Raw genomic sequence first — 17,689 nt, 5'->3', positions numbered from 1 at the left:
CTTTCTTTCAGTTCTGCCCTGAGTTCAGCAAGTCTCTCTGCGGCAGGGGGTGCTTCCTGGGGGCCCGCTGTGACCCACTGCTGCTTCCCACTGGGTGAGCAGTTCTAATTCTGCAATCAGGAATGAGGAAGCCCACAGCTCAGAGTTATAAATGACACTGCTTTATGAGTAATGAAAGCGACAGCTTGGTGTCTCTTACTGGCTCTTCTGTCTTATTTCTCAAATAATCCAGATCTTGGCAGCAAACTAGACAAGAGCTCACGAAAAGACCAGGAGCATCCCCAGGCTCTAGGGCTGACCATGTGACTGCTGCTGCCTCCAGCCCTGGGGTGGCGCCCTCTGCTGTGGCCTGGGCAGGCAGTGCTCTGACTCCGGAAGGTGACCAGCCATCTTACAGCCACAGTGGCTTTTCAGCCAAGGGCTGCTCCGCAGAAGCAGGGCTAGCTGCATGTGAGGCCTTAGGAAGAGGCAGCGTGTGGGCCTCACCTCCCTGGAGCAGCCCCTGGCTTTAATTAAGCAGGGTCAGTGATTGCTACCTGATCCCAATCCACCCAAACCAAGCGCAGCTTCTCTTGAGCACAGACAGCTCAGGCAAATTCTCCACTTTCAAGAAGAGTCCTCCCATAATTGAGCCTGTGGTCATGGAGGTGTTCTGCCAGGTCTGCAGGAGAACCCTGACCTCCAAAGCTAACAGGTTGCGGGAGGCGGTGTTTAACCTGGCAGTGCCACTAGGCAAGGATAGCAGAGTCGCGAAGCACAGGTGCTGCTCTGTATAAATGAAGCCTTCTTGGAATGTAGCCACATCCATTTGTTTACTATTTTCTGTAGCTGCTTTCATGCTACAACTTCAGAGTTGAGCCGTTTCAACAGAGACCTTACAACCTGCAAAGCCTAAAGTATTTACTCTCTGACTTTTCATAGATACAGTCTGCCAACTCCTGGTCTACATATATATTTATATCTTCTCCATCTTTTTTTATTTTTTAAAGAGATGACAGTCTTGCTGTGTCATGCAGGCTGGAGTGCACTTACTCTCTCAGCTTCCCAAGTAGCTGGGACTACAGGCGCCGGCCACCACGCCTGGCTAATTCTTTGTATTTTTAGTACAGACGGGGTTTCACCGTGTTAGTCAGGATGGTCTCCATCTTCTGACCTCATGATCCGCCCGCCTCAGCCTCCCAAAGTGCTAGGATTACAGGCGTGAGCCACCACGCCCGGCCCCTATTCTATTTCTCAAAAAAAGTGTTTTTTGTTTCACTTTATTTACAAGGCTAGTCATGTGACGCAGACAGACTGAAGAAGGAAGAAAGAAATCTTAACTGCTTGTGACCAATTAGGTGTAAACACTGCTGCACTTTGACTAGCCTCAAAAAAAGTGTCTTCTGTAATCCTAGCACTATCCTAGCACTTTGGGAGGCCGAGGCAGGCAGATTGCCTGAGCTCAAGAGTTCAAGACCAGCCTGGCCAACATGGTAACCCCATCTCTTCTAAAAATACAAAAAATTAGCCAGGCATGCTGGTGTGCGCCTGTAGTCCCAGCTACTAAGGAGACCGAGGTAGGAGAACTGCTTGAACCCAGGAGGTGGAGGTTGCAGTGAGCCAAGATCGCGCCACTGCACTCCAGCCTGGTTGACAGAAAGGACTGTGTTTCCAAAAAAAAAAAAAAAAAAAAAAAAAGTCTTAATATGTTTTTTTTTTTTTAAATAAAGAAATAGAGATGGGGGCCGGGTGCAGTGGCTCATGCCTGTAATCCCAGCACTTTGGGAGGCTGAGGCAGATGGATCACCTGAGGTCGGGAATTCGAGACCAGCCTGGCCAACATGGTGAAACCCTGTCTCTACTAAAAATACAAAAAATTAGCTGGGTGTGGTGATGCATGTCTGTAATCCCAGCAACTCGGGAGCCTGAGGCAGGAGAATCACTTGAACCTGGGACGCGGAGGTTGTAGTGAACCGAGATCGCACCACCGTACCCGTACTCCAGCCTGGGCGACAGAGCGAGACTCCATCTCAGACCAAAAAAAAAAAAAAAAAGAGATGGAGTCTCGCTATATTGCCCAGGCTGGTCTTCAACTCCTGGGCGTAAGTGATCCTCCCACCTCAGCCTCCCAAAGTGCTGGGATTACCAGCGTGAGCCACCACACCTGACTTTCATGTTTTTTATACAAGTGATATGTGCACGTGCTTTAAAACCTCAGATGACAGGGCTGGTGAGGACAGCCCCCCTGCCCCCATCCCAAGTCACACTCCTCAGAGAAAAGCTCAGAGGGATGACAGGGCTGGTGAGGACAGCCCCCCGCCCCCATCCCAAGTCACACTCCTCAGAGAAAAGCTCAGAGATGACAGGGCTGGTGAGGACAGCCCCCCGCCCCCATCCCAAGTCACACTCCTCAGAGAAAAACTCAGAGATGACAGAGCTGGTGAGGACAGGCCCCCCTGCCCCCATCCCAAGTCACACTCCTCAGAGAAAAACTCAGAGAGATGACAGGGCTGGTGAGGACAGCCCCCCGCCCCCATCCCAAGTCACACTCCTCAGAGAAAAACTCAGAGATGACAGAGCTGGTGAGGACAGGCCCCCCTGCCCCCATCCCAAGTCACACTCCTCAGAGAAAAACTCAGAGAGATGACAGGGCTGGTGAGGACAGCCCCCCTGCCCCCATCCCAAGTCACACTCCTCAGAGAAAAACTCAGAGAGATGACAGGGCTGGTGAGGACAGCCCCCCTGCCCCCCAGCATCCCAAGTCATGCTCCTCAGAGGCAATCACTGGACTCTTTCAGCAGTTTTCTCCAGCGTTAACCTCCATGTTTCTAAATAATACACACATACATTTCTTCTTTGTTCACCAATTTTAGACATTATGAATTAACTTCCTACAATGGAAGGCAAAGCTTTCCCACCACCCGACTTCCCTCTCCCTTTCCCTCCCTCCGAGTCACAGGGTAATTTAAATGGATATCCTGACCTGGGTTGTTTACTCAGGGCATCTTTGCTTACTTACGGAAGTCTCCCCCCAGGTTCATAGTCCTCTTGCTCTGTTTGCTTGGTTCTGTACTTATCTACTACTGATTTCTCCCAAACTCTATGAGACTCTCCCGGCTCACTGATGCTACTCTGGGATTCCTGTCCTGATCCAGAAGACCCCTCCCCACTCTCCTTGCCCCATACCTGTCTCTCAACTCTAATTTGTCACCAGACTGGGCCACATTTGAAAGTGGGAGGGATGGGGACTGTCAACAGTGATGCTGACACAGCAGGTGTGACCAGAAGCCACAGCAGCTTCTGGCTGCAGCTGCCCCACCCTAACCCTCAGTTCCTTACAGCAAGGCCCTGCTCAGGCTAGAACTCTCCTCCCCAACCCAGCACTGCTCCCCTTACCTAAGAGGACGCCTGACCACCCTAAATGAAGTACTGACCACCCCCTGCCACAGGGACACCCTGGCTCACTATCCTGCTTTATCTTCCTTCTAAGACAAAGGCCAGCAAAGAGTTTCTATAAATGGCCAGGGAGGAATTATTTGCCGTGGCCCCTGCTGGAGCTGCTCAACGCTATGAGATGTGGATGAGTGTGGCTGTGTCTAACAAGACTTTATTGGTGGACACTGAAACGTGTTTCATATCGTTTTCATGTGTGTGACAAAATATTCTCCCTTTGATTTTTTTTTTTTTTTTTTTGAGACGGAGTCTCACTCTGTCGCCCAGGCTGGAGTGCAGTGGAGCGATCTTGGCTCACTGAAACCTCTACCTCCCAGGTTCAAGCAATTCTCCTGCCTCAGCCTCCTGAGTAGCTGGGATTATAGGCACATGCCACCACACCCAGCAAATTTTTGTATTTTTAGTAGAGACGGGGTTTCACCATGTTGGTCAGGCTGGTCTCGAACTCCTGACCTCATGATCTGCCCGCCTTGGCCTCCCAAAGTGTTGGGATTACAGGCGTGAGCCATCACACCCGGCTTTTTTTTTTTTTTTTTTTTGAGCCAGAGTCTTGCTCTGTTGCCCAGGCTGGAGTGCAATGGCGCAATCTCAGCTCACTGCAACCTCCACCTCCTGGGTTCAAGCCATTCTCCTGCTTCAGCCTCCCGGAGTAGCTGAGATTACACGCGTGCGCCACTACGCCCTGCTAATTTTTGTATTTTTATTAGAGACGGGGTTTCACCATGTTGGCCAGGCTGGTTTCGAACTCCTGACCTGAGGTGATCCGCCCGCCTTGGCCTCCCAAAGTGCTGGGATTACAGGTATGAGCCACGATGCCCGAGCTTCGATTTTTTTTCCCCTAACCATTTAAACAGGTAAAGGTAAAACCAGCCAGGCACAGTGGCTCACACCTATAATCCCAGCACTTTGGGAGGCCGAGGTGGGTGGATTGCTTGAGCCCAGGAGTTTGAAACCAGCCTGTGCAACGTGGTGAAACCCCGTCTCTACAAAACAAATACAAAAATAAATTAGCCGGGCATGGTGGCACGCACCTGTAGTGCCAGCTACTAGGGAGGCTAAGGCGGGAGGATCACTTGGGACCAGGAGGCAGAGACTCCAGTGAGCCGAGATCATGCCACTGCACTCCAGCCTGGGCGATGGAGTGAGACCTTGTCTCAAAAAACTAAAATAAAAAATAATGTAAAACCATTCTTCACTCACAGGACACACGGAAAAGGACATGACCTGCAGGCCGAGGTTTGCTAACCTGTATGTATCTCCCACTTCCTAATGAGGCGTCACCTGGGGACATTGCGGGTCATGTGTGCCTCGCAGATCTGCACCATGAGGAGCTGGAGGCCAGCTCCGCCCTGTCCTCCCTCTCGCCCCAGCCCCATCCTTGCTCACCCTTCTGTCCTGACTCAAGGCCCTGAGGCTCCAGCCATCTCGCCACACTGCCCCCTCCCTCTGTGTCATCTCCTAGCATCCTGGCCAGGGCTGAATGGGCATTTCAGGAAAAACTTTGAGAACGGATGGTACCACGAATGACAATGATCTATTTCCTTCGAGCTGAAGACCCTAAAATGAAGCATGTCCCAGGACTGTAGGTCAGATACTGCATATCTCTCCTGCCTAGCCATTTTGTGGCCTGGAGCCAACCCTGCTGACAGTACAGCCTTATGCTGCAATAACGCCTGCATCTCTAGCATGGGATCAGTCTTTTTTTCCCAACATATTGCCCCTCAAAACACTCTGACGTGTACCAACCTAAAATTAACTTTACTTAGAATGAAAAAATGTCGGCACAAGACAGTCAAAACTCTTTTTTTTTTTTTTTTTGAGACAGAGTCACACTCTGTCACCCAGGCTGCAGTGCAGTGGTGTGATCTCAGCTCACTGCAAGCTCCGCCTCCCGGGTTCACGCCATCCTCCTGCCTCAGCCTCCTGAGTACAGTAGCCTCTGGGACTACGGGCGCCCGTCACCATGCCCGGCTAATTTTTTGTATTTTTAGTAGAGACGGGGTTTCACCGTATTAGCCAGGATGGTCTCAATCTCCTGACCTAGTGATCTGCCTGCTTCGGCCTCCCAAAGTGCTGGGATTACAGACATGAGCCACTGTGCCTGGCCTTTTTTTTTTTTTTTTTTTTTTAAAGACAGGGTTTCACTCTTGTCACCCAGGCTGGAGTGCAGTGGCACAATCATGGCTCACTGCAGCCTCAACCTCCCAAGTTCAAGTGATCCTCCTACCTCGGCCTCCCGAGTAGCTGGAACCAGAGGTGCACAACACCACATCTGGCTAATTTAAAAAAAAATTTAATAGAGACAGGGTCTCACTATGTTGCCCAGGCTGGTCTCAAATTTCTGGGCTCAATTAATCCAACCTCCTCAGCCTCCCAAAGTGCTGGGATTACAGGCGTGAGCCACTGCACCCAATCTCCAAACTCTTCAACCTCAGACCCCATGGGAGTGCCCTCCTCACTTCTCACATGGGGTGGTGGATTTTTACGGCTCGCTTCTGCATCAGAAATCCCCAACTATGGCCATCCTCAGACACTGCCCGCGGCCTGCCTGCAGTACTGCCTGGCGCACTGGCCCGTCACAGCTTTGGTACATACTTGAAGCGGACCTTCTCCTCCATGTCCAGGGGCGGATCCTGTGTGATGAGGCTCACCAGCTCCTCCATGCACTGCTGCCTGCATAGGAAGTCCAGCAGCTTCTGGTTCTGAGCCTTACACTCCTGCAAGATGTCATCTTCATCCATTAACTCCTGCAGCGTCACATGCTCCTTGTCCAGCAGCTTGTCAACATGGGACGTGGTGTTCAAGTCAAACTTCCAGAACATCGTGACGGCCGCAGAGCTGCAAACGAGGGCAAAGGGGTCACGTCTCTCACCCTTGCAAATCCACCTTCAGCAACACTAGACCCAAGTCCAAAGGGGTCATTTCTCTCACCTCTGCAGATCCACCCTCAGCAACACTAGACCCAAGTCCTGGAAGTCCATCTGCAGCATGAACACACAAGATTCCCAGAGCTCAGGATGGTGGGGGCCCTCCCCAGTAACCATTCCCATCAGACCTCTCCAGGTTGGGCTCACAAAGTTAGCAGACTTCCCAGCTGCTCAACAGCTCTGAGGCTGCACCCCCAGCTCCAGGACCTGCCTCCCCAGGTTCTCCTCTGGGCTAACCCCCTCCTTTGCCCTCCTTCCCCACACTGTCCCCCACCCACCAGCGTGCTCGACATGCCCCTCAATGCTCTTGCTTGCTCTGTAGTTCTGTTAGGCGAATGCGCCCAGGTGTCTCTCCCATGTGTCAGGGATGCCTTCTGTCCTGAGTGAACACTGGACATCTCCCCTCTGAAAGTCTCACATTTGTGAGCAAACTCAGCAAGTCAAAATCAAGACAGCTGATGCTGCCTGACCCTGCGCTCACTCCTCTGCCTCCCCCAGCCACCCGGCCCATCCGCTCGTCGTCCCCATCTTGCTGAATCACACCCAGGGTTCTCTCTGAAGCAGGCACCTCCTCACACATACACCAACTGGGCACTAGGTCTTGCCACAGGCACCTGAGGAATCACCACTGATCCAGCCCCTCCTCTGCTTCCCAAACATCCCAGCTCTCGCTGTCTTTGTCTGGACAGTCCTTCCTAGTGTCTCACATGTCATTCTGCAGGCCAGGGCTGGTTAGCAACAAAGTTTTCACTATTCTGATAGAAAGTGAAAACATAAAGCCTACATCTTTCACAAAGTTAAAACTTTACTGTGAGATTACAAATCTTTTCAATGTTACATGAAACATTTTAAAAATTATAGTAATAGTAGATGGAATTTATCTTATCTAATTTTTTACTTAGAAAAACAAAAGGCTGACCACAGATGTAAATGCCCAGGTTTGTCTGACTGTAAAGCCGGTGATGCCCTAGGACCCCTGACACGGGAGCCTCCACCGTCCAGCCACACTCCCACAGCCTCTGGCTTTGGCTAATTCAAACTCACTTGATGTCTGCACATCTCATCTCAGCTCCAAAACCTCTCCTGGCCCCAGATACCTACCTGGCTGCTTTCTACAGCATGCCACCAGGTCCTCTGGGCAGCTCCTGGGTCTCCTGGACCCCATCCACACTACAAGGACGCTGCATTTTTCTTCCCATGCAGATGGCACTTTCCTACGTGTACCCTCCTGCACAGGCTCCCCAGCACGCGACAGCTGCAGCTAAGGGTGAGGCCCTGCAGCCTCCGATCTATACACACCACTGGGCGGGCACTGCCCGTGGGCTTAGAGGTGAAGAGCCCAGAGCTGGAGCTCTTGAGGCCCCAAAATGAAGCTGCTTTGACTTTCAGCACAAGGGACTCCATATATACACTGACACTACCTTCAGTTTTGATTTTGGGGTGGGGTTTTTTTTTTTTTTCTGTAGAGACAGGGATTCACTATGTTGCCCAGGTTGGCCTCGAACTGCTGAGCTCAAGCAATCTGCCCTCCTTGGCCTCCCAAAGTGCTGGGATTACAGGCACTGAGCCACCAAGCCTGGTCTGCAATCAGTTTTCCTTCTAGGTCTTAAGATCTTCCTTATTCTTCTTGTAAGGGGTGTGGATAGATATTTATGAGTGGTAGCGGCAAACTTCAGAGGACCAGAAATAATGATTCCTAAAAGGACTTTCAGGAAAAGATGGCTGCCTCCACACACATTATCAGATACTCCTCTCTCTGAAATGCACTACTAGATGTCTCACGTACTTGGATGACACACAATCCAGGGAAAGAAGTGAATCCAACCTTGTCAAGGCTTTTTTTTGCCAAAATCAGAACTTGCAAGATAGGGCAGTTACAGGTGACTTCTGGACAGTCCTGTTTCTAGCCACAGAGAAGGTGGAAGCCTGGGTGGATTACAAAACACCATCGACGAAACAGGATCCTGCTAGAAGAATTTTTCTAGTAGTATAATTTAAAACAACTGGATTAATCCAAAAGACCAAAACTAATAATAAAAATACAAGGAGATAAGCAACAAAAACAGAGGAGACAAAATAAAAAAAAAAACAGCAAGATACCAGACATAAATTCAACCATTTCAATAAATGCATTAAGTGCAAATAGTCATTTCAATTAAAGACAAACATTGTCAGACTGGATTTTATTTTTAAAGATGGTGTTTCGCCATGTTGTCCAGGCTGGAGTGCAGCGCCACAATCATAGCTCACTGCAGGCTCAAGCAGTCCTCCCATCTCAGCCTTCCAAGCAGCTAGGAATACAACCAAGAAATACCATGACCAGCTAATGTTTACATTTTTTTTTTTTTTTTTTTTTTGAGACGGAGTCTCACTCTGTAGCCCAGGCTGGAGTGCAGTGGCACGATCTTGGCTCACTGCAACCTCCGCCTCCCAGGTTCAAGTGATTCTCCTGCCTCAGTCTCCTGAGTAGCTGGGATTACAGGCATGCACCACCATGCCCAGCTGATTTTTTGTATTTTTAGTAGAGATGGGGTTTCACCATACTGGTCAGGCTGGTCTCGAACTCTTGACCTAGTGATCCGCCCACCTAGGCCCCCCACAGTGCTGGGATTACAGGTGTGAGCCACCGCGCCTGGACTATGTTTAAATTTTTTATAGAGATGGGGTCTCACTATGTTGCCCAGGCTGGTCTTGAACTCTAGGCCTCAAGCGCCTTGGCCTCCCAAAGTGTCGGGATTACAGATGTGAGCCACTGCATCCGGCCTGAATTTCTTTTCTTTTCTTTTCTTTTTTTTTTGAGACGGAGTTTTGCTCTCTCACCCAGGCTGGAGTGCAGTGGCACGACCTCGGCTCACTGCAATCTCCGCCTCCTGGGGTCAAGCGATTCTCCTGCCTCACCCTCCTGAGTAGCTGGGATTACAGGCGTGTGCCACCACGCCCAGCTAATTTTTGTATTTTTAGTAGAGATGGGGTTTCACCATGTTGGTCAGGCTGGTCTTGAACTCCTGACCTCGTGATCTGTCTGCCTCAGCCTCCCAAAGTGCTGGGATTACAGGTGTGAACGACCGCGCCCGGCCCTGAATTTCTTTTATTATGTTGACACATATTTAGGATTGTTATGTCTTCTCTTTTTTTTGAGACGGAGTTTCACTCTCATTGCCCAGGATGGAGTGCAATGGTGCAACTTTGGCTCACTGCAACCTCTGCCTCCTGAGTTCAAGCGATTCTCCTGCCTCAGCCTCCCAAAATGCTGGGAATACAGGTGTGAACCACCACGCCTGGCCTGTTACGTCTTCTTGATGATTAATTCTTTGATCATTTTGAAATGTCCTTCATGATCTCTGGCAACATACCTTGTTTTGAAGTCAGCTTTGTATGATATTAACATAGTACACCAATCTCACCATTCTTGTGATTCATGTTTGGTATGTCCTTTAACATCCTTTGACTTTCATCTACTTGTGCCTTTATATTTAAAATGTTTCTCTTGAAAAACAGCATATGGGCTGGGCGTGGTGGCTCCCGCCTGTAATCCCAGCACTTTGGGAGGATGAAGCGGGTGGATCACCTGAGGTCAGGAGTTTGAGACCAGCCTGACCAACATGGTGAAACCCCATCTCTAATAAAAACACAAAAATTAGCTGGGCGTGGTGGTGGGTGCCTGTAATCCCAGCTACTTGGGAGGCTGAGGCAGGAGAATCGCCTGAACCCGAGAGGCAGAGGTTGTAGTAAGCCGATATCACACCACTGCACTCTGGCCTAGGTGACAGTGAGAGACTCCATCTCAAAAAAAAAGAAAAAAAAAAAAGAAAAAGAAAAAAGAAAAAAATCTCCGCATAACAAGAACATTTCTATGTTTCTATCAGCTCTCCCCACATTCTAAGAAACACTCAAAAATGATCACATCAGGCTGGGCACTGTGGCTCATGCCTGTAATCCCAGCATTTTGCGGGGCCAAGGCGGGCAGATCACTTGAGGTCAGGAGTTCGAGACCAGCCTGGCCAACCCCATCTCTACTAAAAATACAAAAATTAGCCAGGCATGGTGGTGCACATCTGAAATCCCAGCTACTCAGGAGGCTGAGGCAGGAGAATCACTGGAACCCAGGAAGTGGAGGTTGCAGTGAGCTGAAATCACGCCACTACACTCCAGCCTGGGCGACAGAGCAAGAGCCGAGATCACGCCACTACACTCCAGCCTGGGCGACAGAGCGAGACTCCATCTCAAAAAAAAAAAAAAAAAAAAAAAAAAAGATCACATCAGAGACATCCTTTAAGAGTTCACTGCAATGGCACTGGTTTAGTTACAGCTAATTTCACTGTAAAAGAAACTGGTATAAACTGACTCCAGGACATTTACTAACATAATATTACATACTTCTTTTTTCCAAGTTTTCTCCTATCTGCACAACTACACCCTATCCTCCAAACAGATGCTAGCATCTTCCTGGTTGGCCCTCACCTACAGGGAAGGCCTTCCATTTCCTTCCCCACATGACCTCAAGGTCAGCACTGGCAGCATCTTCAGAACAAACAAGTGGTCATGGCCTGGCTTGTTGGTTTAAGGAATTTCTGGTTACATCGGAAGTCTCAACAGAGCTTAAGGACTCCTCTCACATCCTGACTCCCATCCTCAGTGGTCCATCTGGGATGTCAAGCACAGTATGACCAACATCTTCTAGATTCTTACCCAAGGCTAAATGAAAGGAACTTGAAGTTCAGCTTCTTTCCTTTTTCAGGATGGCATATCCGTCAGACAGAAGGTAGACTGCAACAGAATGTTGCCCATATGATCATATAGTTCCATGAAAGAGCCCTTTAAAAAACAACATTCTGTGATAGAGACTGTTGCTAAGAGAAAATTAGAATCTGAAATGCCCTATTACCTGTCTGGCCACAAATCGTTTTTTTTTCTTTTCTTTTTTTTTTTTTTTTGAGATGGAGTCTCACTCTGTCCCCACGCTGGAGTGCAGTGGCACAATCTCAGGTCACCGCAACTTCCGCCTCCCGGGTTCAAGCCATTTTCCTGCCTCAGCCTCCCAAGTAGCTGGGACTACAGGTGCCTGCCACCATACCCAGCTAACTTATGTATTTTTATTAAGGACTGGGTTTCACCATATTGGCCAGGCTGGTCTTGAACTCCTGACCTTGTGATCTGCCCACCTCGGCCTCCCAAAATGCTGGGATTATAGGCGTGAGCCACTGTGCCTGGCCCTTTTTTAAAAATTTATGTGTATTTTTGAGACAGGGTCCTGCTCTGTGAGCCAGACTGGAGTGCAGAGACCTGAACACAGCCACTGCGTCTTGAACTCCTGGGCTTAAGCAACCCTCCCACATCAGCCTCCCAAAGTGCTAAAATTACAGGCATGAGCCACCTTGTCCAGGATTTAGGCTTTTTTTTTTTTTTTTTTTTTTTTTTTGATAGGGTCTTGCTCTGTTGCCAAGGCTGGAGTGTAGTGGTGGGATTTTGGCACACTGTAGCCTCAACCTCCCAGGCTTAAGTGATCCTCCCTCCTCAGCCTCCCAAGTAGCTGGGACTACAGGCACGCGCCACCACACCCAGCTAATTTTTGTACTTTTTTTGTAGAGACAAGGTTTTGCCATGTTACCCAAGCTGACTGTTTTTTTCTTTTTTTAAATCCTAAAAAATTTTTTTATAGAGACCACATCTTGCCATGTTGCCCAGGCTGGTCTTGAACACCTGGGCTCAAGCGAGCCACCTGCCTCAGCCTCCCAAGGTGCTGGGATTACAGCATGAGCCACTGGCGCCCAGCCACTGTTTTGTTCTTTTAAAGATTTATGATCAAAGTCCTAGCTCTGCGGTGTGAGCTGAGGCCACTCACATGATCTCTCATGCCTTGATTTCCTCACCCGTAAAATGCAGCATCAACATCCCCTGTGGGGAGGATTACTAAGTTATTCCACATAAAGGCTCTAGAACAGTTCCCAGCACGTTTCATTCTCAAAGACCCTCAGCGTAAAGAGACGGAAACAGAGATAAAGTCACTGTGCCCACAGAGGGCGTGCGCTGCGGTGGCCCAACCTGTGCCCTCATACCTCTCTTCCCTCTTCCACCTTCAGGACATCACCCTGGCAGCTCAACTCCAACGTGGTGGGAGTATTAACGCCATGGAAATCAGCAAGTGTTACAAACCAGGAGGTTTTTTCCTCCCCAGAAAGCCCGTTGTTAAACATTTACCAACATACCACTGGATAGGCTGAATGCTTGATTTCCATTTGGCGCGGAAAAAAATGGCAACGTGAGCACATGAAGCACAATGACTATTTGTACAACCAAGGAACAAACAAGACTATGTCGATCCTGAGCATAGTCCACCGGGGAAAAAAGACCAGGAAAAAGAGTCTAACTTTAAAAAGGGGGTGGAGTGGGACAAACAAGTTAAGTAAAAATCCAAAATCAGAAGTGAAAAGAGGCACACGGCTCATGCTTGTAATCCCAACAATTCGGGAGGCCGAGGCTGAGGCTGAGGGTCACTTGAGCCCAGAGTTCAAGACAAGCCTGGGCAACACAGCAAGACCCCAGCTCTACAAAAAAAGTTTGAAAAACTAGCTGGGCATGGTGGTGTGGGACTATCATCTCAGCTACTCGGGAGCCTGAGGCAGGGGGATCGCTTGAGCCCAGGAGGTTGAGGCTGCCCTGAGCTATGATCGTACCCCTTCACTCCAGCCTCGGTGATAGAGCAAGACCCTGTCTCAAAAAATAAATAAATGATTTTAATTTAATACATACATAAAGTTCGCAAAGGCTGCTTCTTCCCAAAAACAGTAGTAAGGTACCGCAGAAGAGCAGGACAGATAGGAAGAGAGGGCCTGGATCCACACCCTCCACCTGTGTCACTGCAGGCAGGTGTGGGAGACATTCTACTTGTCCCCAATTTCCAGTTTCCCTTTCTTCAACAGAATAGAGGTCAGCTGGGTACATGGCCACCCTCCTTCAGCCTAACTTTTCCAACCCTCCTTACAGCCAGCTATCATCATGTGACTAAACTCTGGGTAAACGGGTTGCGAGTAGAAGTAACTAACACTGGAACCTCAACCTCTTACTGTTGTGAGTTTCCTTCGTTCTGATTTTACCACCTGGTGGGAAACCAAAAACCATAAAGACCCTTCTAGATCCACGAGTGGAAGCCACAAGCTGAGGAAGGCCACCTGGCAGACCAGACTGTTAGAGGAGAAAGAAATGTGCTTGCACCTTGCTCAAGCCACTGTTCTTTGGGACCTCCTTGCTGCAGAAGCTCGGTTTGTACCTTACTACAATTTGAGCAAGGTTCTTTACTTCCCTGAGTCTATGGCTTGAATATATAACCACTCCAAAACTCACGTTAAAACTTAAGGCCGGGCATAGTGGCTCACGCCTGTAATCCCAGCACTTTGGGTGGTCGAGGCAGGTGGATCACCTGAGGTCAGGAGTTTGAGACCAGCCTGGCCAACATGGCAAAACCCCATCTCTATTAAAAATACAAAATTAGCTGGGTATGGTGGCGGGCACCTGTAATCCCAGCTACTTGGAGGCTGAGGCAGGAGAATCGCTTGAACCCAGCAGGCAGAGGTTGCAGTGAGCAGAGATTGCACCACTGCACTCCAGCCTGGGAGACAGAGCAAGACTCCATCTCAAAACAAAACAAAACAAAACAAAAAAACCTTGTCCGGGCGCAGTGGCTCACTCCTGTAATCCCAGTACTTTGGGAGGCTGAGGCAGGCGGATCACCTGAGGTCAGGAGATCGAGACCATCCTGGCTAACACAGTGAAACCCCGTCTCTACTAAAAATACAAAAAATTAGCCTGGCGTGGTGGCGAGCGCCTGTAGTCCCAGCTACTCGGGAGGCTGAGGCAGGAGAATGGCATGAACTGGGGAGGTGGAGCTTGCAGTGAGCCTAGATCGAGTCACTGCATTCCAGCCTGGGAGACAGAGCAAGACTCCGTCTCAAAAAAAAAAAAAAAAAAAAAAAAAAAGCTGGGTGCAGTGGCTCATGCCTGTAATCCCAGCACTTTGGGAGGCCGAGGCAGGTGGATCACCTGAGGTCAGGAGTTCAAGACCAGCCTGGCCAACATGGTGAAACCCTGTCTCTACTAAAAATAAAAATATTAGCCAGGCATAGTGGCAGGTGCCTATAATCCCAGCTACTCAGGAGGCTGAGGCAGGAGAATCGCTTGAACCTGGGAGGCAGAGGTTGCAGTGAGCCGAGATAGCGCCATTGCACTCCAGCCTAGGGGATGAGAGCAAGACTTCGTCTCAAAAAAGGAAAAAAAAAAAAAAAACTTAATCCCTGGCTGGGGGTGGTGGCTCATGCTGTAATCCTGGCATTTTGGGAAGCCAAGGCAGGTGGATCACCTGAGGTCAGGAGTTTGAGACCAGCCTGGCCAACATGGTGAAACTCTGTCTCTACTAAAAATACAAAAATTAGCCGGACGTGATGGCAGTGCATGTCTGTAATCCCAGCTACTCGGGAGGCTGAGGCACAAGAATCGCTTGAACCTGGGAGGCAGAGGCTGCAGTGAGTCTAAATCGCACCATTGCACTCCAGCCTGGGTGACGACGTGAGATTCTGTCTCCAAAACAAAACAAAACAAAACAAAACTTAATCCCAGTGTGGCAGTATTGAAAGGTAGGGCCTTTAAGAGGTAATTGGATCATGAGAGCTCTGCCCTCAAGAATGGATTAATCCATTTGTGAATTAATGAGTTATCATGGGAGTAGAACTGGTGGCTTTATAAAAAGAAGAGGTTAGGTACAGTAGCTCAGGCCTGTGATCCCAGAACTATGGAAGGCTAAAGGCAGGAGGCTCACTTGAGGCCAGGAGTTTGAGACCAGCCTGCTAGACATGGCAAGACCCTGTCTCTATGGAAAACAAAACAAAACAAGATTAGCTGAGCATGGTGCTGTGCGCCTATAGTCCCTGCTACTCAGGAGGCTGAGGTGGGGGGATCGCTTGAGCCCAGGAGGTTGAAGCTGCAGTGAGCCATGATTGTGCCCCTGCACTTCCAGCTTAGGCAACAGAGTGACACCCCATCTCTTAAAAAAAAAAACAAAAAAAAAAGGAAGAAAGACCTGAGCTAGTACATTACTCAGCTCCCTTGCCACGTGATGTCCCACGCCACCTTGGGCCACCACAGTGTCCCCAGCAGCAAGAAGGCCCCCACCAGATATGCCTCTCAACCTTGAACTTCTCAGCCTCCATAACCATATGAAATAAATTTCTTTTCTTTTCTTTTTTTGAGACGGAGTCTCGCTCTGTCACCCAGACTGGAGTGCAGTGGTGCGATCTTGGCTCACTGCAACCTCCACCTCCCAAGTTCAAGCGATTCTCCTGCCTCAGCCTCCTGAGTAGCTGGGACTACAGGCGCCCGCCACGACGCCTGGCTAATTTTTTGTATTTTTAGTAGAGACGGGGTTTCACTGTGTTAGCCAGGATGGTCTCGGTCTACTGACCTCGTGATCTGCCCACCTCAGCCTCCCAGACTGGTGGGATTACAGGCGTGAGCCACTAAAATTTCTTTTCTTTATAAATTACCCAGTTTCAGGTATTCTAAACAGCAGAAAACAGATTAAGACACTGAGCTTCATATAAAATAATATTTTCTTCAAAAGGCCACAGGAGTTATGTAATGCACCTGGCATATTATAAGTGCCCAACAAATCATACTTGAATTTACTAAATGAATGAAAGAAGGGATGTGATGTCACTAACACACATGAGCTCAAAGGTGTTCATCCTTCTTTTTTTTTTTTTTTTTTTTGAGATGGAGTCTCGCTCAGCCGCCCAGGCTGGAGTGCAGTGGTGTGATCTCGGCTCACCGCAACCACCATCTCCCGGGTTGAAGCGATTCTCCCGTCTCAGCCTCCCAAGTAGCTTGGATTACAGGCATCCACCATCATGCCTGGCTAATTTTTGTATTTTAGTAGAAACAGGATTTCACCATGTTGGCCAGGCTGGTCTTGAACTCCTGACCTCAGGTGATCCGCCCACCTCAGCCTCCCAAAGTGCTGCAATTACAGTCATGAGCCACTGCGCCTGGCCTCATCCTTTTCCTTTTTAAGTTAATTTTTTAGCACCCACCCTCTCATTTCCCAGTGGCAGAAAGATAACAGCCCCATATGGCTGCTTGTCTTAAGCACAGCAAGAAAGAAGGAAGCTGAGGAGGCTAATTCCTATGTATTCTCCATCATAAACAAGAAGGCCCAAGGAACCCACTGAAAGCAAAGAGACAGGGAACAAGACATACTTGGGGGCCAAGGCTTAATGCTACCTGGCGTTCCTTCCTGGCCACCGCCTACCAAAAGAGAAGCAATCTCTCTACTATGGTAAGGTGCTATTCTCTGGTTTAGAATTCTGTATTTGGGAAAACGCGGGCAACCCTAAAAACAAAAATTAAAAACTGAAAAATACAGTCAATTCTTTACCCAAACAGCAGAATAAGACTTCCAAAAGGACTCGAGATGAAAACACTTTCTTAATGAGACCAGGACCACAGGAAAAACCAGGACACTTGGGCAAACCAGGGCTGATGGGCACCCTACCAATATAAAAACACCAGCATCTTAAAACAAGATCTTTGACACATGGAATGAATTGGAATTCTTCAATCACACCTTGAGTATTCATGGACCCCTTCATTTTCATATAATTTCTAAATCAGGCCGGGTGCGCTGGTTTATGCCTGTAATCCCAGAACTTTGGGAGGCCAAGGCAGACAGATCACATGAGGTCAGGAGTTTGAGACCACCCTGGCCAATATGGTAAAACCCCATTTCTACTAAAAACACAAAAATTAGCCAGGCGTGATGGCACATCCCTGTAATCCCAGCTACTCGGGAGACTGAGGCAGGAGAATCGCTTGAGTCTGGGAGGCAGAGGTTGCAGTGAGCTGAGACTGTGCCATTGCACTCCAGCCTGGGTGACAGAGTGAGACCCTATCTCAAAAAAAAAAAAAAAAAAAAAAAAATCGCTTGTCAATTTCACCCTTTTCCCACACCCTCACTGACAATCTCGGGTTTTTTATTGGGATTGCACTCAATTTCTCGATCAGTTGGAGAAGAACTGGTATAACAGTAAGTTTTCCAATCCAAAACCAGGGTACATCTGCCCATTTATTCAAGTCTTTAATTGCTTTCAAAATTGTATAGTGCTCTCCATCAAGGTTTTACACATCTTTTATTTTATTCCCAGGTATTTTTTATTTATAATTCTACTTTTTAACTTCAGTGTGTTTGTTGGTGGTACACTGCAATTTATTTTTGTTTGAATTTTTTTTTTTTTTTTTGGAGACGGATTTTCACCCTTTTGCCTAGCCCAGGCCTGGGATTACAG

The 17,689-nt window shown here is 48.7% G+C and overlaps 1 protein-coding gene across 27 annotated transcripts in view; it reads right to left on the bottom strand.

Annotated features, from left to right (window-relative positions):
- Positions 1–17,689, bottom strand: part of PPP6R2 (protein phosphatase 6 regulatory subunit 2) — a 125,884-nt gene that overhangs the window by 44,861 nt on the left and 63,334 nt on the right. For 7 of the 27 annotated variants that reach the window (XM_063603186.1, XM_063603185.1, XM_063603191.1 and 4 more), the window contains exons 3-5: positions 11,049–11,174; positions 6,364–6,413; positions 6,028–6,270 (exon numbers count right to left, since the gene is read on the bottom strand). In XM_063603186.1, coding sequence (XP_063459256.1) covers positions 6,028–6,270; positions 6,364–6,413 — 293 coding nt within the window. In that variant the 5' untranslated portion in view covers positions 11,049–11,174. Of the gene's footprint in view, positions 1–6,027; positions 6,271–6,363; positions 6,414–8,145; positions 8,651–11,048; positions 11,175–17,689 lie in introns of those variants that run through there. The other 20 variants (XM_063603184.1, XM_055105587.2, XM_063603187.1 and 17 more) reach the window with 7 other exon arrangements.

Source organism: Pan paniscus, chromosome 23 (assembly GCF_029289425.2).
Source record: "Pan paniscus chromosome 23, NHGRI_mPanPan1-v2.0_pri, whole genome shotgun sequence".
NCBI lineage: Eukaryota > Metazoa > Chordata > Mammalia > Primates > Hominidae > Pan > Pan paniscus.
This window is presented reverse-complemented; position numbering and strand designations above follow the sequence as displayed.